The sequence below is a fragment of the Ogataea philodendri genome, assembly GCF_020536065.1.
Source record: "Ogataea philodendri strain CBS6075 chromosome Unknown scaffold5, whole genome shotgun sequence".
Taxonomy (NCBI): domain Eukaryota; kingdom Fungi; phylum Ascomycota; class Pichiomycetes; order Pichiales; family Pichiaceae; genus Ogataea; species Ogataea philodendri.
Genome location: NW_025764134.1, coordinates 461,161 through 485,740, shown reverse-complemented (window position 1 = coordinate 485,740; position 24,580 = coordinate 461,161). Strand labels below are relative to the sequence as shown.

At 48.9% G+C, this 24,580-nt stretch overlaps 20 protein-coding genes across 20 annotated transcripts; 11 read left to right on the top strand and 9 right to left on the bottom strand.

The window, feature by feature from the left end:
* Nucleotides 1-63: 63 nt before the first annotated feature.
* On the top strand, nt 64-1,488 carry OGAPHI_006305 (uncharacterized protein; the record flags this gene model as incomplete). Its single annotated transcript, XM_046207579.1, has 1 exon — nt 64-1,488. The coding sequence occupies one exon, from the start codon at nt 64-66 to the stop codon at nt 1,486-1,488; it is 1,425 nt and encodes a 474-aa protein (XP_046059228.1).
* Nucleotides 1,489-2,089: 601 nt separating this feature from the next.
* Nucleotides 2,090-3,391, top strand: OGAPHI_006304 (uncharacterized protein; the record flags this gene model as incomplete). The annotated part of the gene is made up of 1 exon (XM_046207578.1): nt 2,090-3,391. The coding sequence occupies one exon, from the start codon at nt 2,090-2,092 to the stop codon at nt 3,389-3,391; it is 1,302 nt and encodes a 433-aa protein (XP_046059227.1).
* Nucleotides 3,392-3,466: 75 nt separating this feature from the next.
* OGAPHI_006303 (uncharacterized protein) lies at nt 3,467-5,104 on the top strand (the record flags this gene model as incomplete). Its single annotated transcript, XM_046207577.1, has 1 exon — nt 3,467-5,104. The coding sequence occupies one exon, from the start codon at nt 3,467-3,469 to the stop codon at nt 5,102-5,104; it is 1,638 nt and encodes a 545-aa protein (XP_046059226.1).
* Nucleotides 3,859-6,775, bottom strand: OGAPHI_006302 (uncharacterized protein; the record flags this gene model as incomplete). The annotated part of the gene is made up of 4 exons (XM_046207576.1): nt 3,859-4,206; nt 4,304-5,059; nt 5,226-6,480; nt 6,672-6,775. 4 exons carry the CDS (start codon nt 6,773-6,775, stop codon nt 3,859-3,861), a joined length of 2,463 nt encoding a protein of 820 aa, XP_046059225.1.
* On the top strand, nt 5,235-6,815 carry OGAPHI_006301 (uncharacterized protein; the record flags this gene model as incomplete). The annotated part of the gene is made up of 1 exon (XM_046207575.1): nt 5,235-6,815. The coding sequence occupies one exon, from the start codon at nt 5,235-5,237 to the stop codon at nt 6,813-6,815; it is 1,581 nt and encodes a 526-aa protein (XP_046059224.1).
* Nucleotides 6,816-7,106: 291 nt separating this feature from the next.
* Nucleotides 7,107-11,472, top strand: OGAPHI_006299 (uncharacterized protein; the record flags this gene model as incomplete). The annotated part of the gene is made up of 3 exons (XM_046207573.1): nt 7,107-8,626; nt 8,768-9,902; nt 10,711-11,472. 3 exons carry the CDS (start codon nt 7,107-7,109, stop codon nt 11,470-11,472), a joined length of 3,417 nt encoding a protein of 1,138 aa, XP_046059222.1.
* OGAPHI_006300 (uncharacterized protein) lies at nt 8,667-10,349 on the bottom strand (the record flags this gene model as incomplete). The annotated part of the gene is made up of 1 exon (XM_046207574.1): nt 8,667-10,349. One exon carries the CDS (start codon nt 10,347-10,349, stop codon nt 8,667-8,669), a length of 1,683 nt encoding a protein of 560 aa, XP_046059223.1.
* On the bottom strand, nt 10,806-12,439 carry OGAPHI_006298 (uncharacterized protein; the record flags this gene model as incomplete). Its single annotated transcript, XM_046207572.1, has 2 exons — nt 10,806-11,214; nt 11,481-12,439. 2 exons carry the CDS (start codon nt 12,437-12,439, stop codon nt 10,806-10,808), a joined length of 1,368 nt encoding a protein of 455 aa, XP_046059221.1.
* Nucleotides 12,440-12,497: 58 nt separating this feature from the next.
* OGAPHI_006297 (uncharacterized protein) lies at nt 12,498-12,830 on the top strand (the record flags this gene model as incomplete). Its single annotated transcript, XM_046207569.1, has 1 exon — nt 12,498-12,830. The coding sequence occupies one exon, from the start codon at nt 12,498-12,500 to the stop codon at nt 12,828-12,830; it is 333 nt and encodes a 110-aa protein (XP_046059220.1).
* Nucleotides 12,831-12,898: 68 nt separating this feature from the next.
* OGAPHI_006295 (uncharacterized protein) lies at nt 12,899-14,851 on the top strand (the record flags this gene model as incomplete). The annotated part of the gene is made up of 1 exon (XM_046207567.1): nt 12,899-14,851. One exon carries the CDS (start codon nt 12,899-12,901, stop codon nt 14,849-14,851), a length of 1,953 nt encoding a protein of 650 aa, XP_046059218.1.
* OGAPHI_006296 (uncharacterized protein) lies at nt 13,408-13,794 on the bottom strand (the record flags this gene model as incomplete). The annotated part of the gene is made up of 1 exon (XM_046207568.1): nt 13,408-13,794. The coding sequence occupies one exon, from the start codon at nt 13,792-13,794 to the stop codon at nt 13,408-13,410; it is 387 nt and encodes a 128-aa protein (XP_046059219.1).
* Nucleotides 14,852-14,869: 18 nt separating the features above from the next.
* OGAPHI_006292 (uncharacterized protein) lies at nt 14,870-17,089 on the bottom strand (the record flags this gene model as incomplete). Its single annotated transcript, XM_046207564.1, has 1 exon — nt 14,870-17,089. One exon carries the CDS (start codon nt 17,087-17,089, stop codon nt 14,870-14,872), a length of 2,220 nt encoding a protein of 739 aa, XP_046059215.1.
* On the top strand, nt 14,935-15,932 carry OGAPHI_006294 (uncharacterized protein; the record flags this gene model as incomplete). Its single annotated transcript, XM_046207566.1, has 3 exons — nt 14,935-14,954; nt 15,020-15,589; nt 15,653-15,932. 3 exons carry the CDS (start codon nt 14,935-14,937, stop codon nt 15,930-15,932), a joined length of 870 nt encoding a protein of 289 aa, XP_046059217.1.
* Nucleotides 15,969-16,181, top strand: OGAPHI_006293 (uncharacterized protein; the record flags this gene model as incomplete). The annotated part of the gene is made up of 1 exon (XM_046207565.1): nt 15,969-16,181. The coding sequence occupies one exon, from the start codon at nt 15,969-15,971 to the stop codon at nt 16,179-16,181; it is 213 nt and encodes a 70-aa protein (XP_046059216.1).
* Nucleotides 17,090-17,399: 310 nt separating the features above from the next.
* Nucleotides 17,400-22,796, top strand: OGAPHI_006287 (uncharacterized protein; the record flags this gene model as incomplete). Its single annotated transcript, XM_046207558.1, has 1 exon — nt 17,400-22,796. The coding sequence occupies one exon, from the start codon at nt 17,400-17,402 to the stop codon at nt 22,794-22,796; it is 5,397 nt and encodes a 1,798-aa protein (XP_046059210.1).
* On the bottom strand, nt 17,726-18,388 carry OGAPHI_006291 (uncharacterized protein; the record flags this gene model as incomplete). Its single annotated transcript, XM_046207563.1, has 1 exon — nt 17,726-18,388. One exon carries the CDS (start codon nt 18,386-18,388, stop codon nt 17,726-17,728), a length of 663 nt encoding a protein of 220 aa, XP_046059214.1.
* Nucleotides 19,145-19,714, bottom strand: OGAPHI_006290 (uncharacterized protein; the record flags this gene model as incomplete). Its single annotated transcript, XM_046207562.1, has 1 exon — nt 19,145-19,714. One exon carries the CDS (start codon nt 19,712-19,714, stop codon nt 19,145-19,147), a length of 570 nt encoding a protein of 189 aa, XP_046059213.1.
* OGAPHI_006289 (uncharacterized protein) lies at nt 19,988-21,730 on the bottom strand (the record flags this gene model as incomplete). Its single annotated transcript, XM_046207561.1, has 4 exons — nt 19,988-20,291; nt 20,511-20,639; nt 20,947-21,450; nt 21,591-21,730. The coding sequence occupies 4 exons, from the start codon at nt 21,728-21,730 to the stop codon at nt 19,988-19,990; spliced, it is 1,077 nt and encodes a 358-aa protein (XP_046059212.1).
* Nucleotides 21,852-22,361, bottom strand: OGAPHI_006288 (uncharacterized protein; the record flags this gene model as incomplete). The annotated part of the gene is made up of 1 exon (XM_046207560.1): nt 21,852-22,361. One exon carries the CDS (start codon nt 22,359-22,361, stop codon nt 21,852-21,854), a length of 510 nt encoding a protein of 169 aa, XP_046059211.1.
* Nucleotides 22,797-22,842: 46 nt separating the features above from the next.
* On the top strand, nt 22,843-24,483 carry OGAPHI_006286 (uncharacterized protein; the record flags this gene model as incomplete). The annotated part of the gene is made up of 1 exon (XM_046207557.1): nt 22,843-24,483. The coding sequence occupies one exon, from the start codon at nt 22,843-22,845 to the stop codon at nt 24,481-24,483; it is 1,641 nt and encodes a 546-aa protein (XP_046059209.1).
* Nucleotides 24,484-24,580: the final 97 nt, after the last annotated feature.

Below are 24,580 nucleotides of genomic sequence, written 5' to 3'. Positions count from 1 at the left end.
AATATACTGTAGAAAATGTGACTAAAAGAATTTTTTTTGTTTTAAGTTACTCATTTAAGGATAATGACCAAAAAGGCCACCACCAACGCCATAGACCATTTGGCGGTGACGGAATCCTTGGGATACAAGGTGTTTCGCAAACAAACACGCTCGGTATGGACAGAGGAGAAGGACAAGATTCTGAGAGAGGCCGTTATAAGTCAGTTTTTAGAGCATGAAAAGCTGGAAAGTTATGATAAACAACGGATCAAGCCCGATTCCATCGACTGGACCGCTATTGCCGCCAATTTCGATAACTACAGCGCCATGAGGTGTCGCAAACGATGGGTGAGTGCCCTCGATCCGCGACTCCGACGTGGTAAATGGACCCCTGAGGAAGACGACCAGCTTCTGAAAGCGTATCAAGAATTGGGGCCCGTTTGGGGTAAAGTGTCCGAGCGCGTGGAAGGACGTACCGAAGATCAATGTTCAAAACGTTACATCGAGGTTTTGAACCCAGATAACACAGATCGCACCAAACCTTGGAGTCTGGAAGAAGACTTGCAACTAATTAAAAGTGTCCAAGAACACGGAACAAGATGGAGAACGGTGGCTGCTGCGATCCACGGCCGGCCAAGTCTGACGTGCAGAAACCGCTGGAGAAAAATTATGACCGACGTTGCGCGGAAACAGGCGTCCAGACCGATCATGGTAGCCGTTGGAGCGATAGATGGCAGCTACGACGAATCTGGCAAACGGGAACCTGCACAAGCGCCACCGGTCTCTGTTACACCAATGCCTGTTCCACAGACCACATTCCAAAGACAACCGCTAGCAAGACCTGCGAATGGGATGATTCCTGGCAAGTCTCAAACCGAATGGAGATTCGAGATGATCGACCCGAAAACCAACGAGCCTATATCAAATTTCAACGGCAGTGTTCAGTCACAGGACCAGGTGCACCGCATCATCGAGCTAGCCAAATATAACGGCGTCAATATCACCATCCACCAACACATTCATCATCATTACAGTGCTCAGACGTCGGCATTGGACCCAACAACGTCTCTCAACAGATATTCCCACTTTAATTACCTTCCACCGTTGACGGAAGTGCCAAAACTGACATCGAACTCGGGAGGCTCGCCGCACACCGAGACCAGTCCGGCTGCTACGCAAACAGGGGGTGCGAAAAGCACTCCACCAAACACGAGCGACGACGAGGAGATGGAGGACCAGGACTTCTGGGAGTCCATGCGGTCGCTCACGCAGCCGACGGCCCCCACCGTGGGGAGCAAGCCCGTTTCACGCCACCACCCGCTCCACTACCAGGACAAGTACGTGACAGAGGTGACCGAGTACTCGCACGGGGTCAGCGAGTCACGTGTCGAGGATGACGAGGACGAGGAAGAAGAGGCCGAGGCCGAGCAGTACGGCTGGTACTACAATGTTCCGCGCAAGGGCACCGGCACCGGTGATGGGTACGTGATGCCGTTCAACCCATCCTGAAACGCGTCGCTGCGAATAAAAGTAGTATTGATATGTATTAGATATAACGGGCCACCGAAATGCGCATCACTTTCTCTTGAAGTAGGACGAGCTGGCCATGTAGCCGACGGAGTAATCGTACACACAGTCTCCAAAGTCGAGGTACTTGGTGGCGTATTTTTCAAGTTCGGGTTGGTTCAGCAGTTTGAAGTTTGGTTCGATTCCGGAACTTTTCTTGATTCCAGCCAGAAACCCAGCTAATAGAGTGAGATCGAAGGCGACATGGATTGTTTTCGAGATCTGGCGTTAGCAGAGGTTGGGGGTCTTGCGACTTACCAAAGGCATGATAAAGTTTGGTTATGAGCGAGGAAGAAAAAAGATTTAGTGAGATAAATACAGTGTTTAAACAGGGTGGGTGGATTTGTATTAATGATGGGGGAGGAGACTGAATGTAGAGAATATTTGTCGTTTAGGCAAACCTCGTTGGGCGTTTACAATCTGATTACGTTCATACCGATAATATATTTTAGGTGGGTGTGTCAACGTAGTAGTTTAGACACCATGTGAATCAAAACCGGGCCTACTAGATTTTTTTTTTCATATTTCTTAGTGTATTTTCAGCATGTCGGGACGTCCAAGGTTTCAGAGGTACGACAGACCGCAGTACAACGACGAGTACTACGACGACCGATACTACTATCGCAATGACTACTATCACAACGACCGCTACTATTACGAGGAGCCGCGACTACCAACGGGGCCAAGAGCAACAAGTGCACCTACAGCTCCAAAGGGCAACACGCAGCCTGCTTTTAAAAGGGCCAAGGTGAGCAACAAGAACGTGATGGAGGACGACGAGGACGACGAATTCGCACGTAACGATATGGTTTTCATGAGACCGGTGGATTTGAAAGGAGCCGTTTTCGAACGAATAAACCAGGTTGGAGAAGGAACTTACGGAAAAGTTTACAAAGCAAAGAACAAAATCACCGGACAATTAGTGGCATTGAAGCGTCTTCGGTTGGAATCCGAGCGCGAAGGGTTCCCGATCACCGCGAGTCGAGAAATCGGTCTTTTACAGTCATTTAATCATCCCAACATTGTTGGGCTTAGCGAGATGATGGTTGAGAAAAACGCCGTTTACATGGTGTTTACGTATATGAACCACGATCTGGCAGGAATTTTGCAACAGGCCGAGATTGTAATCAGCGACGGCGAGAAGAAGAACATATTCAAACAGTTGCTTAGAGGTATCAACTATTTGCATGCTAAGAAAGTTATACACAGAGACATCAAGGGATCCAACATTTTACTTGACGACAAGGGAGTTTTGAAGATCACCGATTTCGGACTGGCCAGACGCATGAAGAACATCAACAGCAACGTCGAGTCTCCTAATTACACCAACAGAGTGATCACTCTTTGGTACCGTCCGCCAGAGATTCTGCTTGGGTCGACCGACTACGGCCGCGAGGTTGATATTTGGGGGATTGGGTGTATTTTGATTGAGCTTTTCACGAGACACGCGATTTTCCAAGGCACAGACGAAATCGACCAGTTATGGAAAGTTTACGACATTATGGGTACCATTACTGTTGAAGAATGGCCGGATTGCAACACGTTGCCGTGGTTCGAGATGTTGCGGCCGAACTCGCACAAACCGTCGTTGTTCCGTCACAAATTCGGCTCTTTGCTGAGTCCGCAGTGTTTCAATCTCGCTACCAAGTTGTTGGCGAAAAACCCGAAAAATAGAATCAGTGCTTCCGACGCGCTGCGCCATCCGTACTTCATGGAAGAGCCCCAGGAACAGAAACTTGCATTCGTGGACAAGATCGAGGGCGAATGGCACGAGTTCGAGGCCAAGAAAAAACGCAGACAGCTGAGAGAAGCCAAACAGAAGGAAATGGTGAAAAACTCCGGTTGATCAGATTCGATTTGGCGGTAAACATAATAACAGGGGGTCAAAAAAACTTTCTTGCCCCCAACTCCATTCCTACTAATGAAGCCCGCTTTTCCACTTTCGCTCAGCCTGTTTGTTTTATCGAGCAACTGTCAAGACGCGGTCGTCAAAGAGTCATTTTTAGCGGTTTATAACGAACGGCATTTTGGCCCCCAATTTGCACACTGCGTCTCGGATGTGATCACCACTAGCAATGTTTCTACACAGACGCGCTGCTCTGTCCATCAATCGGTTTATCAACAGTGTTCCGACTATTTGAAAGAGAACGATTCGTTGTACCATTTTGTTCTCCAGCTGCTTACTGAGAACGCCTGCCGTGTTCAAACGAAAGAGCTCGAGTCCACGGCTTCTGGAAAGAGACTGATCGACCATATGGTTCGGATCATGAACCAGGGCACTCGCGAAGACCTTTTGGTGTTACTGGACAAGGCTCATGTGGATGTGAGTTCGCATTTGACAAAGAGAGGCAATCCGTTCAAGTTCAAGTTTGACACTGACGAAAAAGACGCTAAGAAAACACAGGCAAAGAAGAAAGTCACCAAGGACAACAAGAAAACGTCATCCAGCGACGCCAAGTCGTCGGCGGTCAAACCAAAGAAGATCGCCAAGGACGAGACCACCAAGTCTGTCAAGGTTGCAAAGACCTCCGCGCCAGAAAAGAAGATCCAGCCGGCTGCTGTGAACCAGTCGGTTGCAGCTTCCAACGCTGATGTTACCGACCAAGGGATTCTGGACGCCATTAAAGACAAAGTTGGCAAGTTCAAAGGAGACGACGACGACTGCGACGACGAGACCACAAGTGCGTCTCCAACGACGGTGGAGGTGACCACCACCGAGGTGAAGAAGAAGTTCAAGACCAGAACAGAGACCGACTACGCAACAGAGACCGACACAGACACCACGACCGTTTACAAAGTCACGTTGAGACCCACGACCATCTACGAGTTCCTGACCAAGTACAAATGGGAAAAGCTCACCACCACGGACTACCAGTACGTCACCGACACGGAGTACGACGTGACTACGAAGACGTGTTTGGATGTGCAAACGGTGACGGAGACGGAGCTGGACATCAAATCCACCACCAAGACTGTTGCCAAGAAGACGATCACGGATTACGACACAGAGACAGATACAGAGACGGACACAGAAACAACCACCACCACGACCACCAAAGATAGAACAAAAACGGATACAACCACACAGCTCTCCACGTCCACGAAAACAGACACCACAACCACCACGGCTACTACTACGACCACCATGACGGGATCCGGAAGTGTGACGGTCACTTCGACGGTGACGCTCCTGAACGAGTTCACGTCCAGATTCTGTTCCGTTCTGGGACGTTTGGGAGTGGACTGTCCTGCGCTGCCGTCTCTTCCTGCTCTTCCTACACTGGCAAAACGTGACTATGTGGAGCCAACAGAGGTATACTACACGGGAGACCTGAGCTTCACGGTGCCAACCACAAGCTATGTGTCTGTGAGTCGACCAACTGCCACTCCAACCGGCAGAAACGAGTCTGCTACCGCGACGAGCACGAATAGCACATTCACTCTGGCGAGAAATGCCACGTTCTTGAACGGCGCGGGCTCGTTCCCAGACTCTAGTCTCTCGACCGTGGTCAGTCTGTTGGGACTGGTGTTTACGCTTCATTGTTTCCTATTTGAGTAGACGCAATAGACGACCGGTTTGTTCTCATTGCTTCTTCTTTAGCTACTAGCACGAACGTGCAAGACTCAATAAAATTTTATTTTCATAAAAAAACCTCCGGTTTTGTTCATAATTTTCATACAATTGCACTATGGCTTCTATTGGAATTGCATTTGGTAACTCCACCTCGTCGATTGCTATTGCCAACGACGGCAAGGTTGACGTCATTGCCAACCCGGACGGTGACCGGTTCATCGCCTCGTCTCTTTCGTACGTGGGAGACGACGAGTACCACGGTGCCCAAGCCCAAGCTCAGCTTGTTAGAAACCCAAACTCCACTGTGGTCAACTTTAGAGACTTCATTGGTCTGAGTTTCGACAAGATCGACCCAACTTACTCGCAGAACTCTGCTCATCCGATCGAGGTCAACGGAAAGGTTGGCTACTCCATCAATGACAAGCCGATCTCTGTTGATGAGATCGCCGCTAGACACTTGAAGCAAATCAAGGCTGCTGCTGAGGACTACATTGGACAGAAAGTTGAGGGTGCTGTGATCGCCGTTCCTACCAACTTCACCGATGCGCAGAAGGCCGACTTGAAGAAGATTGCTGCTGAAGCCGGTATCAACGTTTTGCAACTGATCAACGAGCCAACTGCTGCTCTTTTGTCGCATCTTGTCGCCAAGAACACTTTGAACGAGGACAAGTTGTTTGTTGTTGCTGATTTCGGAGGAATCCGTTCTGATGCCGCCGTTATTGCTGTCAGAGGAGGTATTTTGACCGTTCTTGCTACTGCTCACGATTACGACTTGGGCGGAGACAAGCTGGACGACGCTCTTGTTGAGTTCTTCTCCAAGGAGTTCCAGAAAAAATACAAGGTGGACCCAACCTCGAACGCCAGATCCCTGGCCAAGTTGAAGAGCGCCTGTGTGATCACCAAGAAGACTCTTTCCAACGTTCAAACATCCACTATTTCGATCGACTCTCTTGCCGAGGGATACGATTTCCACTCCACAATCAACAGATTGCGTTTCGAGGTGTCTGGTCGCGCGGTTTTCACCAGAATGTCGAGTTTCGTGGAATCTGTGGTTGCCAAGGCTGGCTTGGAGACTTTGGACATTGACGAGGTTCTGCTTGTTGGAGGCACCTCCAACATTCCAAAGGTTGCTGCCAACATTGCTGCTGTTTTCCCAGAAACCACTGTGGTGAACGCTCCAAGCGTTGACTCCAAGTTGACCAACCCTAACGAGTTGATCTGCAGAGGTGCTGCATTGCAGGCTTCCATCGACGCTGGTTTCGACGCCGAGGAGATCGAGGAGTCTACGCAGCCCGTGGTGACCAACACACAACACATTGCCAAGCCTATTGGTATCAAGACCGGCGACGGCGAGTTCCTGACTCTAATTTCCAGAGAAACTGCTTACCCAATCAGAAAGAGCGTCACTTTGGAAGCTGGTGCAGATGACGTTTTTATCGAATTCTACGAGGGAGAACGCAAGGTGAAGGAAACCGTGATCGAGGCAGAAAAGTTCTCTGACGACGAGGACAGCGAGGAAGAGGAGCCAGAAATTGTCAAGACCGTGCATTACGTGCCGGGCCAACTTTTGGCAGAAATGGCACTCAGAGGAGTTGGCAAGGGCAGCTCTGTGGAGGTGATTGCCAACATCACCAAGGACGGCAAGCTGCAATTCATTGCTCGTAGCGGCGAAAAGGTTGTCAAAGGTGAGGCTTAGAAATATAGAGTTATTATAATGCAGACAATTGTGGCCAGGGTCCTAATTAAGGTTGCGGCTCGAATTAATTAGGGTGTACAGAGAAAAATCTGCTAATAATTTTGGTTTCAGCTAAGCCGACATGCATAGTATGGAACAGCGGAATTCAATGTTCACCCCTCAATAGTAGTGCCAAGAGTGACATGATTGAAATTGCGGCCAATCATGTCATTTTTTCTTTGATTATGATTGCCCTTGCCGTGCCCAGTTGATATATATATTTGAACTAGCCTAAATTTTAAAGATTTTGCCATGTGTACAGGATATTATCGAAGACGAGTGTCTTTTAATGATTTTGATGTGCAAGTGATAGATGAAGATGCAGAGGCAAACGATCCACACGAGACGGTAAGCAAGCCCAAACCGATTCTGAAGAATAAGAACCAGGTCGGATTGGGTGGGGGTGGTGACAGATATCGGAAAAAAAGTTTGGTGGAGATGACAGATGAGGAGATATTACAACTGGACTCTCAGTTTGCCACCAGAAAGATCAATATGGACGACTTTCGGTTCGAAAACGAGTACTCTATTGCAGTGGACCCATTCAGTTCATCCAAACTTGCCCGCAGGACGTATCGCAAACAATCTACAGATTACCCCACAAAACCTTTGATAAGAGCAAACTCACTATGTTTCAGCTTCCAGCACCCACAATGGTCGCAGAAGATCAGCAACGGCAAGTTCTATCTGGTTCTGATTTCCAGCAAGGAGTCGTCGCTTGGTGCGGTTGATTACTATCTTGACACCAAATCCAGCAACGGCGACACAGTGGTGATTTGTTGCTCTATTAATGACGAAAAAGATAAGAACGAGTACTTGCCCGAACTGATGGATATGATTCTTGCCAAGTTCTACAAGTTCGACGCCGATTTGAAGGTTCAGATCAACTTTGAGTTCTTTAGGAACGTGGACTATCTCAGAGACATCCTGGACCTTTACAATCCAACTGCCATTTTGGTGGGGTCGAATTATCCGAAAAGAAGATCTGGCTCTGTTTTAAGCTCGAAGACGTTTGTTCCGTTGATCTACGTCAACGTCGACTACGACGAGCAAAGATCGGTCATGATAGACTCACCATCGGAGATCAGGTTCAAACACCCGTTTTCTGAACAGAGACACATCCCGTTTGTTACCATCGATGAAGCAGATGAGCAGGAAGCCCCACCAAAGACATTGGCTGATCCGTTCGACTACGTGAAAAGACCCGAGGCCCGGTCCTCGTCGGCAATCTCATCCAGCTCTTCCTCAAATGCATCGGTCGACTCGCTCAACAGTTTCCGGAAACTAAAGACAAACGAGACGTCGCATTCATTATTATTTGACAAACTCAACGATCTGCCCTTCATTGAAGATCAGGGGTTTGCAACCACAGAGACTCCGGCCACAAAAGTCAAGTCGCTGCTCGGCGACGACACATCCACCCAGCCTGTCAAGATCATGTCCAACAGCAGCGGACACTCTCCGTTTGGCTCCATTTCGAAGGTTGTCAGTCCGGTCGGCAGCGTTGGGTCTGCTCACAAACTGTCGTTGTCTGCAATTAACCCAGAAACCGGAATGGCCACGCCGTCCGCCTGCACAAAGTCTAATAGCATCGTGGACCAGTACAACAGACGTATGAGTGTCCAAAAGCGCGATCAGCCGGAACCAAAGCCTACACAACCAGCAAAGCAGCCCCCACCGGCTCGAAAACAGCCAGAGCAACCGCAGGAAACGAAAAACGAGCATCCTCCACCTTTGGCACACGAGCCAGAAAAGAAAGGCATATTCCGCAAGTTTCTCAGATTTTAATGCACCTTTTCATATTAACGATACTTATTGATAATTACTTGGATATTTGTAATCGCTGATCTCGTAGAAGTTCTCCTTGATGGCGCGCGGAGTCACGAACCGCGACAGAATCGACGCCGAGCCAGCCTTGTCGTTGGTTCCAGACATTCTGCTACCGCCAAAAGGCTGCTGTCCAACAACTGCGCCGGTGGACTTGTCGTTGATGTAAAAGTTTCCAGCACTGTATCTGAGTTGTTCCTGGACTTTTCTGATGATTTTGCGGTCGGAAGCAAAAACGGAACCCGTGAGTCCGTACTTGGTGGTGGAGTCGATCTGTTGCAGAACCTGGTCCAGGTCCTCGTAAACGTACACCGTCAACAGAGGACCAAAGAATTCGGTGCTCATGAACGGATGGGTAGCATTTTTAGTCTCGACAACAGTAGGCTTGACGAAGTAGCCTTCGGAGTCGTTGTGGAGACCACCGGCAAGCAAAGTGAGCTCTGGATCGACCTCGATCTGGTCAATGGCGGTGCTCAATTTCTTATACGAATTCTCGTGGATCACAGGACCCATGAACTGGTGCAGACCGTTGGTAGCAGAGGTATTAGTTGGCACGATGTCATTGGTCTTTTCAACAAGCTGTTTCTTGAACTCGGGCCACACCTTGGCGTCCACGTACAATCTCGAGGTTGCAGAGCATTTCTGGCCCTGGTACTCGAAAGCTCCACGGATAGTGGACAGAACAGAGTGCTGGATGTTGGCAGACTTGTCCACCAAATGGAAGTTCTTTCCGCCTGTTTCTCCAACGATTCTTGGGAAGTCCTTGTACTTTCCGCTGGCTGTGTTGTTGGCGATGTTGGCCCACAGATCGCCGAAAACCTTGGTGGACCCTGTGAAATGCAAAGCGTTGAAGTTTGGGTCGGAAAGTACACCAGAGGTGATTTTCACCGGGTCGCCAGGAATGAAGTTGATCACTCCGTCAGGGAGTCCTGCTTCTTTGAAGATTTGCATAAGCGTGTAGTTGGACAAGATGGCGTACTGGGATGGTTTCCAGACAACCGTGTTACCCATCAAAGCTGGAGCCCCCACCAGGTTTCCGGCAATGGCTGTGAAATTGAACGGAGTCACAGCATAAACAAATCCTTCCAACGGTCTATACTCGACCCGGTTCCAAACACCGTCGGTGGACTCTGGCGGCTGTGTGTTGTACAATTGGTGAGCGTATTTGACGTTGAAACGCAAAAAGTCGGCCAATTCTGCAACAGCATCGATTTCCGCCTGGTAAACGTTTTTTCCCTGGCCGAGCATGGTGGCTGCCAAAATGCGGTATCTGTACTTTGTCGAGATCAGATCGGCCGCCTTGTAGAAAATGGCCGCTCTGTCGTCGAAAGATGCGTTGATCCAGTCCTTCTTGGCAGACTGAGCAGCCTCGATCGCCGATTTGACGTCTTTCTCGTTGGCCAAAGCGTACTCTGCAATCACCTGCTGGTGGTTTCCCGGGTTCGTTTGTTTGGCCAGATCTCTGTCGTAGAACTCCTTGTCGCCAATCACCAGCGGAACCTTGGTGGCCGTGTCTGACAGCGAAAACAGCTCGCTTTTCAACAGGTCCCAGTCCAACTGGTCAGCCTTGCCAAAGGCCTTGACTGCCTCGTTTTTCACGTGCTTCGGAGGCTGGAAATGCGCCAATTGAGCAACAGTTCGTCTCTGAAGAACAAATAAAGACCGCATGATTATAGAAATCTGTGTTTCGAGCCGGATCAGCTCAGCTTTATATAAGTGTCCTAGATACTATAACTTTCCACGGAAATCGTTAGCGAAAAATATTTAACGGAAAGTGTCGGCGAGAATTCCATACACGTATCTTTGCCGCCATCTGATGGTGCTTATCGCTCCAAAATCGGTCGGCTGGACAACCACGGCGTTCTGACACATTGTCCTGGTCATCCACCAAACACCGGGCATGTCGTGGTAAAATTTGTTAATCACATGTTTTTTTCTACCCCACATTTTTGCTTCTGTCTGGTTTAAAATGTCTTGCTAACCAGTGCAATCATCCCAAATGCCTCTCGAACACCAAATAATTGGAAAGGTCTTTGTGATCACGCTAAACGATCCTCAGGCACGAAACGCCCTCACCATCCCGCAATTCGTACAACTGGCAGACCTGCTCTGCCAGGCAGATAATCACCCGTCCACCCTGGTAACTCTTCTGGTCGCCAAGGGACCAATGTTTTCCGCAGGAGCCAACATCAAAACAGTCGCCAAACTTAAAAACAAGTCCAGCAATGAGATACTGTCGGAAGTCAGTGCCAAAAACCTATATCTTGTGCATCTTTTCACGTCGCATTCCAAAATCCTTGCTGTTGGTCTGAACGGCCCGGTTGTTGGACTCACAGCGTCGTTGGTGGCGCTTTGCGATCTCATATACGCCCAGAATGACCGTGTCGGCATGTCGTTCCCGTTCACAAACATCGGACTCACCACCGAGTGTGCCGCTGCCGTTTCCTTGCCGAAAAGACTCGGACTCAGTGTTTCCTTGGAACACGTGCTATTTTCCAAACCCGTGCCAGCATCCGAGCTGTATCGACTGGGACTCATCAATAAGATATACGATTTCGACTCGTACGACAAGTTCAACACGCATTTAGTGGAAAAACTCGGCGCAGAGCTCGAAGGACTCGATAGAGACAGCATCCTGAAAAATAAAAAGCTCATGCGGAAGCCGTTCGACGAACTCGTCAGAAAACACGCTCTTCAGGAAACCATGTCGGGAGTCGAAGACTGGACGGCCAACAAGCCGCAGCTGGCGTTCGACGAGATCGTCGCCGGCAAACGCAAACATAAGTTATAGCCATTTACTGGACTTTCACTCTTTCGTCCCAGTCTGCTTCGTAATCGTGGCTTTCCTCATCGGCCGGCTCTGCGATTTGGCGTAATGTAGGCCCGTCCACCAAAACTTCCTCAGGCCCCAGTTTGAGGTTCTTGGTGAAGTTCCAGCTGGCCATGATGGCAACAGCCATAATTAAGATAGCTGCAATACCGGACCGAGTAAGCGCCCATCTGATGGTTTCGACCTCGGAACGGAGTCCCGAAATGAGCTCTGAAATGATCTTGTTCTTGAGGTCCTGGTTGCGGATGTTGAGACGTTTCTGTTGCAGGTTGTTCTCGTGCTTAAATTGAGTAAGAATCATTTTAATCGAGTTATCGTTGAGCTGTAATTTTGAGGTTGTTTCGTCCTGCAACATGTTGAATACTCGCCTGAGACCAATCGACGAGCTCGTTAGGTCTGTGAGCGACGTTTCGCGGTAGCTGCGTGTTTCCACTAGCAGCTCGCTATGTGCTGCCTCGAATAAATAAGCCTCGTTCTCGATGTCGACCAAGGGCACAAATTTCTGGTTCAACCACGTGAGTTTCTGTTTCAATACCGCTCGGATCAGGTCCAGAAGAATGGTGCTCTCTTCCTCCGAAAACCCGCTGGCATGAAGCTGTTTCCAGACCTTATTTGTGTCCATAAAAGTCTCCACCTTTAGGTCGTCCTCCTCGGGAACCGGCTTGGCCTCCGAGAGGTCGGTTCCGTCGAAAATAGATATCTGCTTGTCCAACCGCGCCGCCGACTCGGTGTTCTTTTCCGGCTTGTGAAGGTCAAACTTGAAGTTCTTGTCGTCGTTAATCTCGTTAATAATGTCGACAATATTGGGCCCAGCAGTGGCCTGCGAGTCCTCATTGCTGTTGTTGAACGTGTTGCCGTAGAAGAAGTAGTTCTTGCGCACGGGCCTGGTAAAACAAAGCCCTCTTCTCGCAATCAGTCGCCTTAGCATCACGCACGGTGTAAGGATTAGAGAAATAAATAATTAAAGGAAAACATTTTAAAAAGACATGTCGGAACTGCTCAACAAACCGCGCGCAGAGCTGTCCGAAAAAGATCTCCAGGATCTGGAAGACTACGAGTTCAACAACGGGCCGCTCCGATTGCTCACGAACGCCATCCAGAACAACGCCACCGTTCTGATCTCGCTTAGAAACAACCACAAGCTCATATCCAAAGTTAAGGCCTTTGACCGTCATTGCAACATGATTCTGGAAAACGTCAAGGAAATCTGGACAGAGTCCAACCCAGAGGACAGAAACAAGAAAACCACAAGAGAGCGCTTCGTTTCCAAGATGTTTCTTCGAGGAGACTCTGTGATTGTAATTCTTAAGCATTCCTAACCTCTGCTGACGTCAGCACAGCTAGGTCTCGGGACTCTGAAAAATTTAATATAGTGTCAATATAAAGTATGTTTCGACGACTAGTCCCGCGCCAGACCCGGTTCTGGCGTCCGATTAGACCGCTCAGTAGCACGCGCGAGTACCTGGATTACCAGCTGGACAAGGTGAACAACCCGATCCGCGTGCCAAAGGACCAACTCGCCGAGAGAATGGCCAAAATCCCGCTGAAAAATTATAGAAACTTCATCATTGTGGCCCATGTTGACCATGGCAAGTCCACTTTAAGCGATAGACTGCTGGAGATCACCGGCGTGGTCGACCCTAACAGCCAGAACAAACAGGTGCTAGACAAACTCGACGTTGAGAAAGAACGAGGAATCACCGTCAAAGCACAGACAGTCTCGATGATGTACCATTACAAGGGCGAGGACTATTTGTTCCATCTCGTTGACTCTCCAGGCCACGTGGATTTCAGATTGGAAGTTTCGCGGTCGTATGCTTCGTGTCAGGGCGCTTTACTGCTAGTTGACGCTTCTGAGGGTATTAAGGCACAAACGGTGGCAAACTTCTACCTCGCCTACTCCATGGACCTCAAGCTGCTGCCTGTGATTAACAAGATCGATCTGGACACCGCGAACGTGCCGCGCGCCGAGGAACAGATCGAGTCCACGTTCGAGCTCCCGGCACGTGACGTCGTGCACGTGAGCGCGAAAACGGGGCTCAACGTGGAGTACCTGCTACCGTCGATCATTGAGAAGATCGACCCGCCGATGCACTGCGATTCCAGCGCGTCGTTGCGTGCGCAGATCGTCGATTCCTGGTACGACCCGTACGTTGGCGTGATTTTGCTGGTTAACATGGTGGACGGCACCATTAAGAAAGGAACCAAGATCGAGAGTTGTCGGACACGGACCAAATACGAGGTGAAGGAGGTTGGAATCATGTATCCAGAGCGGACACCCATGCCACAGCTTGTTGCTGGCCAGGTTGCGTACATCATTCCCGGGTTCAAGGACCCCAACGAGGCATTTGTTGGAGATACGTTGATTTTGGCCGGGTCGGGAGCGGAGCCCTTGGAAGGGTTTGAGGAGCCAAAGCCAATGGTTTTCGTGGGAGCGTTTCCAGCAGACGGTTCGGACTTCAAGAAGATCGAGGAGAGTCTACAGCATTTGTTTTTGAACGACCGTTCAGTGACTATTCAACGAGCAACCTCGAACGCTCTTGGACAGGGCTGGAGACTTGGTTTTCTGGGCTCACTACACGCCTCTATCTTTAAAGACCGGCTCGAGTCGGAGCACGGCAAGAACCTTATCATCACGTCGCCAACAGTTCCATACAAAGTTCATTATTCGGACGGTACAGAGAAAATAGTGAGCAATCCAGACGAGTTCCCCGACGGAGTGCAGAAGCAAAAGATCAAGTTTTTCAGCGAGCCGTATGTGGAGGCATTGATGACGTTCCCCGGGGAGTATACCGGAACAGTGATGTCGTTGTGCGACAGTCACCGTGGCGAACAGGTGGATCTGCAGTACTTATCGTCTGGCCAGACGTTGATCAAGTATCTGCTACCAACTTCGCAGTTGATTGACGATTTCTTTGGCAAGCTGAAAAGTGCAACCAGAGGATATGCCTCGTTGGACTACGAGGACCACGGATACAGGCCCTCGGACATCCACAAGCTGGAACTGCTGGTGAACGGCCACGGCGTGGACGCCCTATCGACGGTGATGCACCGCAGTCAGATCGAAAAGACCGCTAGAAAAGCGGTTGTGAGACTCAAGGAGTTTCTCAAAATCCAGCAGTTCGAGGTGGTCATCCAGGCAAAGGCCAACAACAAGATCATTGCGCGCGAAACCATCAAGGCTCGTAGAAAGGACGTGCTGGCAAAATTGCATGCTGCAGACATCACGCGGCGGAAAAAACTGCTGGTCAGACAGAAAGAGGGTAAGAAAGCTCTCAAGTCTGTTGGCCAGGTCAACATCTCCACAGACGCTTATCAGTCGTTTTTGCGCAAAGACTGATAGTATGTATATAGACAATCAATTAATGAGTGATTTGATCAAAGAGCGGATCTGGTCGTTCTGGTTGCGGTCCTTTACCAGATATGCTATCTTATTCAAAATGGTATCGCATCTTTCGACTTTTTGAGAGAACTTCTCCGGTAAGTCTCTCTTGTAGGGAGAAAACAGTTTGGTGACCAGCGGTCTTGGGTACTGCGCTTGGTCGCAGTCTTCGTTAAGCTGGTATTTTGTCTCCACCAGCCTGATTTCACGTTGTTTCAAGTTGATCACAAACGTTTTGCAACACGACCCAGGCCCCATTTTCAAGCAGTCGTCTTTCATCGACATGGCGATCTGCTCTTCCAGATTGAAGTTTGTCGGACACGACTGCAACGAGAATTCGCGTCGGTACTGGTCGATGAACCCGGTCATCATTGGCAATAGTGTTGGTTTGATCGATTGTTGCGGATTCAATGCCACGTCTAGTACTTTCTCCTCTGGAGACTCTGCTTCCACGGTGCTGGACATGATCGCCTTGACCGTCTTCACGTGGGCGTCGGAGCCGTATATCTGTCGGGTGTTTCTTGAAACCGGTTTTTCGTTGCCCATGTCCAGCGAAGCAAGACTTCGAGATAGTTTTGAAACCTTGTGGCTCGACGACAGCGGTTTCCACGGGTACTCCTCGTACTCTGCGGCGGGCGAGTGTGTCAACTCCGGGTTTTCGGAGCCACCTCGCCAACGCTCCATGAACGAACCGAAGTAGAACCTATTTCTCCACGAGGACGACACCGTGGTTGATTGCGAGCCGTACGACGTGGAAAGGTTCTGGAGCGACGCGTACGACGAGGTTCTGTGGATTTGCGACATGGGCGGGCGTTCAGGGCGGGCAATTTCCATGAATTTGGGCGAGCCAGAGATGATGGGCGTGGCTTTCGTTGGGATTTCCCAGCCCTTGGTGGAACCTGAGCTGGTGATCTCTGGAGACGTCGACGCAGAGCTCGAGTCTTCCTGGAAGCTTCGATTTCGAATAGGAATAGGTTTTGACGCAGTGGCTGGCTGCGGGACTTCGCTGGTCTCGGAAACAGATTTGGACAGATTCTGAGGAGCCAAGTACTCGTCATAGCCAAGAATACCAGCAATGATCAGAATCAGTTTCTGGGATATCACAGGGTTTCCTGTCACCAGGACCACCCTGATACCCGTTTTGTTGTCTGAAGAAGGCCAGCTGACAATCTCTTTTCTGTACGGAAGCACAAATGTCAACAGAGTAGCCAGGAACTTGAAGCCAACCATGGAAGGGTTTGGTTGCATAGGTGAAGTTGGCGATGAAGAAGTGGTGACTGTTGGATGACGGCCATCTTTCAGTTCTAGCCATGTTGCCACGGTGTTTGCCCAGTTCGATAACGTGTAGTCGCTGTGTCTCAAAGGAATGTATAGTCTTGGGGTTTCTATTAAATAAATTAGAGAGCGCACAAACTGGTGCAGACAATGCACGAGATCGGGCTCTTTTTGAAGACATCCTGTGGGGAAACTGAGTTTGACTGAATCTTGTGGTTGTTGGAGAGAATGTATTGCTTTTAAGCGCGAGATGATGATTTTCTGCACTGTTTCGAGATGTCCCGAGATCTGTGGCCAATGATCGGTGATTATTTCGTGAGCGTTGGAGCTTCTCCCGATGGGTATCACGAGACCAAACGCAAGCCTCGTGGTGGTCATGTCTTTGACCGGGACGTCTTCTGTATAAACACAGGGCAGGGGGCTCCAGTCCGGGTCTGACTGGTCGTTGTGACACATCTCAAAGGACGAGTCCAGGGAAAACAGTCTTGTGATCAGCATGGATCCCGGCATCGCCGACAACGGGGGCAGATGGTGCAGTTTTGTGGTGGAAACCGTATCGTTCAGCAGAATTCCATAATACCCGTACATCAACGCAGAAAGCTCGCTAACAGAATGATGGAATGACTTGTTCAGAAACATCGGAGGATTTGTATCGGCGACTCCGGGTCTAACGCTCAGCGCAGAGTCGAACAGAACCTGCTTGGACCGGATGCCCGAATCCTGCACCAAAACTAGCCGACATAAACTGGATTTATCCGACAGTCTAAAATTCGCAGTGGGGACATTGTTCCCTGGACCATACAACTGGGACCCGCTGTAATGGGTATCGTTGGCGGTGGAATAGACCGGCGGGGGGATCTGGGGATCCGAAACGCTGTCCTGAGACAACGCGTCTTTTTTTCTCAACAGATTACCTAACATTGGGTATCCATCGTCAAAAGGTAACTAGCCAGTAAATTATTTTGTATATTGATTTTTCCCGATAAGCGACGGAAGAAAACATTTCTTGACCATGTGATTTTTAATCACGCGACTTTTTTCTTAATTTTCCTTCCAAAAACCCAAATTTACACTATTTTTTTCTAAATAAAGCGGAAATTGCTGTCTTGGTAACTTTACAGACGAAAATCAATTGTGAAAGACTCGAAAATTATCTTGGTTGTGACATTTGCTGTTACTTCCAAACATTTAGCCGCGGAATCCCCATTTGCATGTCAATTTTGCCAACAAAATGGCAGGGATATCCAATAAACACCGTGCTTTGAACCACGACGATGATTTCCCTACAAACCATGCTATTCCGCAATTCAACTCCAAGTACACCGTGGAAGGATTTGGGTCCTCTCCCACAACCGACCGCTTGTCTTCGCAGCCGCTCCGCAAAAACCATTCGCAAGAGTCCAGCCCCTTGGCTTCTCCAAACTCCTCCAGGCATTCTTCCCGTATAGTGCTTGCCAAACCCGTTTCTCCCTCCACGTCGTCTACGGCCCTCAATGCTGACCATAACAACGTGCCCAAGACGTTTGCCGTGCCAGAGGACAGTCCTGCGGAGTCTCGTCAAGACTCTTCCGATAGGCACTCCTTGCTGAGCTTTGGTGTTCCGTCAACGTACTCGGGCTTCCATGCTCGACGAAACGTCAGTGACAAGCCTGTTCCGCCGCTGGCCGCGCCCATCAAGCCCAAAAAGTCCAAAAGAGGCTCCTCATTGCTCCACAGATTCCTGCCGTCCAGACGCGAGTCGGAGCCTGCAAAGGCTAAACACCACGGCAGCACCTCAAGCCGATTTTCTCGGAAGTCAGACCCGTCGTCCAGGGAAAGCGCCTCGTCGAGCATACCTGAGAAAAGGTCCGAGTCCAAGGAGTCGGTTTCGCTAGCTTCCCGCTTCAAAGGCCCAATTCCTCGCACCCAGCGCCAGCCGTCCATTCCTCTGCCGCAAACATTGCAGCTCACCAGCTTGGAGAGCCAGTACAAGCATTCTCCATTCGGACTCGACCTTGATACAGATAACGAGCAGATGACAAACATCACACGTGCGTCCAACTCAGAGATGTCCCGGATGGGCTCCGCAATAAGCATGCTTCCGCAGCCGTCCACCGAGCGCGCGGGATGGAGACCGCCAGAAAGTTGGAAAGTCAAGACCGCGCGCGAAAACTCCGACCCAATGGCCCGCCACGTCGAGCTCCACGAACGCTCCAAGTCTGTGTCGTCCGGGTCGACCATCTCGTCCACCAAGTCGATCGACCACGGTCCAAGAAAGGCGAACACAATGACTCCACCGTCCACTTCGAGTCCGCGGTCAGAGTTGCAATTATATACTCCGGGAGATAAGAAGGACAGCAAGAGCTCGTTGTCGGACGAACATCCTCGCGTGGCTTACCATCCAAAGGAACTGAAGGGAGCAGCTCGTTCTTCAGTTCGTATTTTCATCGGAGAAAAAAGTTCGGTGCTACCATGCACTCTAGACACTACGTGTAAAGACGTGTTGGATTCGCTTCACAGAAAACGGTTCTTGAAGAATGACGACGACCATATCATTGTGCTCAAGTGTGGAGGTCTTATTCGGACGCTGTCTATGGACGAGAAGCCATTAAAAATCCAAAGAACAATGCTGTTCTTGTACGGATACAACCAACGGGACAACTTGGACTATATCGAGCGTACCGACTTGAGTTTTCTGTTCAAGTTTGTTGTTCAAGACCGTGGAGTCGAGCTGATCAGCGACGAGAGACGGCAAATGATCGATCCGCAGCACGTTGACCTGGACAACTGGAACTTGCAAGATATCCCGAACTTCCTGTACGCAGAGCCAATCGTCTCTTTGAACGTGTCACAGAACCCGTCGTTCGAGTTCACCAAGGAGTTCATGCATGATTGTCGCAACCTGGTGAACCTGAGCTTCACCAGAAACGGTAATCCCAAGTTCCCCACATCGGTGGTGTACGCACCCCGCCTGGAAGAGCTTGACTTGGAAGTCAACTATATCAAGCTGATTCCGCCAGAGATCTCACAGATGACTTCTTTGACCACGTTGAATTTGGCTTGTAATCGGATCTCCACGCTGCCTTCATACTTCTCTGAGCTGCAAAGCCTGAAAAGTCTAAATTTATCATCAAATCGCATCAAAAACATACCAGAACCAATCACAAAGATCAAAGGACTCAAACGTCTGGACTTGTCATACAATAACATCTCCACGATTTCTGAATCGTTGTCCAATCTGACAAACTTGGAAGATCTCCAGCTAGCTGCTAACCGGCTTTCCAAGGACCTTCCATACTTCTTCAGCCAGCTTGACTCTCTGGTCAGCATTGATATCCGGTTCAACAAGTTCGACTCGATTGACTCGCTCAAGAATCTTCCTTCCTTGGAAGTGATTCGTGGTACCGGTAACAACATTTCTGTTTTCCGCACAAACGCTATCAATCTGACCAACGTTGAGCTCAACATAAACCCGGTGACTCTGGTCAAATTCGACCAGGTGATGCCTAAATTGAAGGTTGTGGACTTTTCCAAAGATAAAATCACTTCGTGTATGTTTGTCTCCATGCTTCCTGCTGTGGAGAGACTCATTTTAGATTACAACCATCTGGTGTCTTTGCCAGACGACATTTCTCAAATGAAGAATCTGTCGTATCTTTCTGTTTTCCGCAACAACTTGACATCGCTTCCAAGTGGTATTGGCTCGTTAACCAAGTTGAAATATCTCGATCTGCATCTGAACAACATCAGTTTTCTGACCCCAGAAATATGGTATCTATCGTCATTGGAATACTTCAACATTTCTTCGAATCTTTTGGAGTTCTTCCCTGACCCTCCTGATCAGTCTGGAATGTTCGATGGTCTGTCTTCTCTGACGAGAACAAACACCCAGAGAACAAGAAACCCAACAGCTATGGCTTCTGACCGTCCAAATAGACGTGTTTCGGAGATCTCCACAATGACGGTCAACAATTGGGAAAGCTTGGGCTTGGAAAAGTCTCTGAAAGTGCTCAGTTTGAACGATAACAAGTTCACCGACTCTGCTATTCCAACCGTTTCAATGTTCAAAAATTTAACGATTCTCAACATGTCATACAACGAGCTGATTGACATTCCTGCTGGCCATCTCAACAACTTGACGAAACTGAAAAAGCTGTACCTCAGCGGTAACCATCTTTCGAGTTTACCGGTGGAAGATTTCGAAGCTTTCACTCAGATGGAGACACTTCATCTCAACGGCAACAGATTCCATACTTTGCCGGCTGAACTTTCCAAGATTCCTAATATGACGGCCCTCGACGTTGGATCGAACAACCTCAAGTACAACATTGGAAATATCCCGTACGATTGGAACTGGAGCTACAACCCGAAACTCAAGTACCTTAACTTCTCAGGAAACAAGAGACTCGAAATCAAGCCATTGCACAAACGTGAGGGCATGGAGGACAGTTTGGACTCGTTCTTGGTGCTCAAGGATATCAAGTTGCTGGGTCTGATGGATGTTACTATCACCACTGACTTAGTTCCAGATCAAAGCGTTGATGTCCGTGTACGTTCTACTGTCTCTCAGTTAGGCAAATACGGTTATGGTATCTCGGACACGCTTGGAGAAAAGTCAAGTTTGACCACTAGAGACGTTGTCATTGAAAGATTCCGTGGAAACTCCAACGAGAAGCTCATCACCATTTATGACGGAAAAAACTGCAGTGACGAAACCGGTGATAAAATTTCCAAGATTATTCAAGAGACTTTCGAATCGCATCTGGCCAAAGAGCTCGAGACGGTCGAATCAGACAAACCTGTTGAAGACGCTTTGAGAGCCGCTTTTCTTACCATGAACTCGGAAATGAGTATTCTCATCAACAAGGATAAGTCTTCCACCTTTAGTTCTGCCGCTGCCCATCGTACAACAACAACTGACGAACTGACCATGGAGAAAGATGGATTGACCGGGTGTTGTGCCACCATCATTTACATTCGTGGGGACGAGCTGTATGTTGCCAATATTGGAGACATTATGGGTATTCTGACAAAGTCTGACGGTCAATATACCGTTTTGACAAGCAAGCACGAACCGTATGCTCCTGAGGAGTACGCAAGAATCCGTGAATCTGGAGGATTTGTGACCACAGACGGTTTTCTTGACGGTGTAAGTGATGTTTCTCGTGCAGTTGGATATTTCAAACTGATTCCTCATATCAACGCTGTTCCAAGTATTTCCAAATACAAGCTCACTCAGAACGAGCAGATGATTGCGATTGCGACGTCGGAGATCTGGAAAAAGGTTCCATACGACCTGGCAGCTGATATCATCCGTCAGGAGAAGAGCAATCCAGGAATTGCTGCCGAGAAATTGAGAGACTTTGCCATTTCCTATGGATCCAGAGACAAAGCCACGGCTGTGGTTTTGTCGCTAAGACAGTTCTCCACCAAGCAAAAATACCATGAGCGGGGTTCTTTGCCTGAAGACTCGCTCTTGCGGAAACTGGACGAAGAAATTGAACCACCAACAGGAGAACTGGCCATGGTTTTCACAGATATCAAGAACTCCACCTTGCTATGGGATACGTATCCGATTGCCATGCGTTCTGCAATCAAAGTTCACAATGCCATTATGAGAAGACAGCTCAGAATCATAGGAGGATACGAGGTGAAGACAGAAGGTGATGCGTTTATGGTTTCGTTCCCTACTCCTTCGAGTGCTCTACTTTGGTGTTTCACTGTTCAATCGCAGTTGCTGACAACGGACGAGTGGCCGTCTGAGATCTTGGTCAGCGACCAAGGATGCGAGATCAGAGACGATAACGATAATATCATTTTCCGAGGTCTTTCTGTGAGAATGGGAGTTCATTGGGGTAGACCTGTGTGTGAGCGTGACATTGTGACCAAAAGAATGGACTATTTCGGACCGATGGTGAACAGAGCGTCTCGTGTGAGCTCTGTGGCCGACGGTGGTCAGATCGCCATGAGCACAGACTTTTATTATGAGTTTGACAAACTCAAGAACCTGCACGAAAGAGTTCAGACTAAAAGCGGCGGTATTGGTGAGGTCTACGGGTCCAAGACCATGGGCAATGTTCTTGAGAGCCAGATGAACCAGCTCGACCAGATCGGCTGGGTTGAAGAGTCCATTGGATCCAAAAAGTTGAAAGGATTGGAAACTCCAGAAAAAATATGGCTTATTTTCCCTAGCCATCTTGCGGAACGGTTGCATGTGATCAACAATTCACATGGAGAAACAGAGAACCGCGGAAACCCTCTGCTGGTTGGAGGGTTGACTGCCGACAGCATCTGGAAACTGAGACGTCTTTCGCTGAGACTGGAGAAAGTGTGCAGTTATTGCACTGGAAACGCTGCCAAAGCGTCAGCCACTGATATGATGACCGAGACTGCAGAGGAATCTTTCATGAACCAGCTGACCAACTCTGAAATCGACTTGATTTTGTTGATTGAGCATATTGTCACCCGTATTGAGAACGCTGTTGGAATTCTGTCTATCAGAAAGTGCGGTTCTTTGCGTCCAGAAGAAGGTCTTTTGATGGGAACCATTGAGGAACTGTACCGGATGATTTCTGTGATTCCACGGCCTGTGATTGAGCCAGAACGCAAATCTTCCTTGTTGGAAGAGCTTTCCCCGGAAAACATGTAATTTTAGTACGAGAAAAAAATTAATCGATTATTTGTGCCATTTTTTTATGAACCATGTCAGAATCGGGTCGATCTCTGACATAATTCGGTCTGGCTTGGTCATTGTGGACACTTTGGATGTTGTTCGGGAACTTCTGGAGAATAGTGTTGATTCAGGGGCTGCCAACGTGCAGATCGACATTGATTATGATGGAGACTGCTTATCGGTGAGAGTTGAGGACGATGGCGCTGGGATGTCGAAGGGCGATTTGAGTCTGCTTGGAAGAAGGAACTGGTCTTCGAAACAGGTGGAAACTTCGAGTTTTGGCTCCAGGGGCGAGTCCTTGCACTCAATAATGGGTCTTTGTACCCGAACAGAGATTATTAGCAAACAGAACCACACAGCATGGAAATTGCATTTTGTTGGTGATACAAGTCGAGGGGATTTGAATGAGACCCAGTTTGATGTTTCTTCTGGAACGATTGTCAATGTTGTGGATGTTTTTGGTCGAGTTCCTGTTCGAAAGCGCCATTTCAAAGCCGAATGGAGAGATATGACCACGAAGCTGGGCAGTATGACGTTTATTGTTCTGGCGTGTCGTCCAAACGTGGCGGTGACTTTGAAACGGAATGGCAAGTTGGTCTCTAAGGGTTGTAACTCTGGGGGGACTAAAGGAGTGGCTGATCTGATGCAACTGCTGCTAGGACTCCCTGGTCCGTTTTTCACCGTCCAGGATGAAATGGACAATATCGTTGTCGAGGGTGTCATTACCAAGACACTCACTCAGGGGTATCAGTTTCTTGTGATGAACGGTCGAGTTTTGGAAAACAGAGAGCTTTTAAGCTGGGTCAACAAACAGTTTGGCAAAGACCGGTCGGCGAGCTTTATCTTTTTCATCACGACTTCTGTGGAGGAGTCTGATTTGTTGCAAAGTCCCCGCAAACGGTGCTACCGGCCTGTTCAGTTCGACAAGATCAGAACCGTGATTGGCAGACTAGTCAAGCAATGGACCAATCGAGAAAGCAGCAAACGACAGAGTTTAGGGCCGCGAAGATGGATTGGTGCGTCTCGGTTCTTCACAAACGTGTCTTCTATATCTCTGACAAAGGAGAGTCTGATCCGCTGTCGGCCGATCTGCCAGGTGGAAAACAAGTTTATCCTAGCAAGAGTAGATTCTGTGCTTGTTGCTCTGGACCAGCATGCGTGCGACGAACGGGTAATTGTGGAACGACTGTACAAGCAATGGACCACGTCTATGAGTGTGTGTGTGTGCGATGTTGTGTTTGTGGTGAACCGGCTGGAGCTGGCACTGTTTGAAAAGTTTGGTGCAGAGTTGTTTCAATGGGGGATAAAAATTGAGATCCAGGAACAAAGAATAACCATTCGGCAGATTTCGCAGCTAGTTGGCGAGAAACCGGACCAGTACGTGCAGCAGGGGGTAATTCGGTTTCTGGAAGATTTGGATCTGAAAAGGAAGCGAGGAGTTGCCGATTCGGACACCTGGTGGACCAGCCTCGCACAAATGCCCGATTTTTACCAGGAAACAATCAAACAAAGAGCATGTCGAGAGGCAATCCGGTTTGGCAAGAGTCTGACCAACCAGGAACAACAGCAGCTTCTAAACGACCTCGTCCGGTGCAAAGATCCGATGCATTGCGCCCACGGCCGGCCAACTTGTGTGCCATTGATAAGATGGCATGATAAATAAATATTTCCCTTCTCAATTTGGTGACTTCTATTGTTTTTCCCCCACAGTGGGGAGGAGGGAAAAACATTGGAAACAGGTGGTGCTCATAATTTTATAT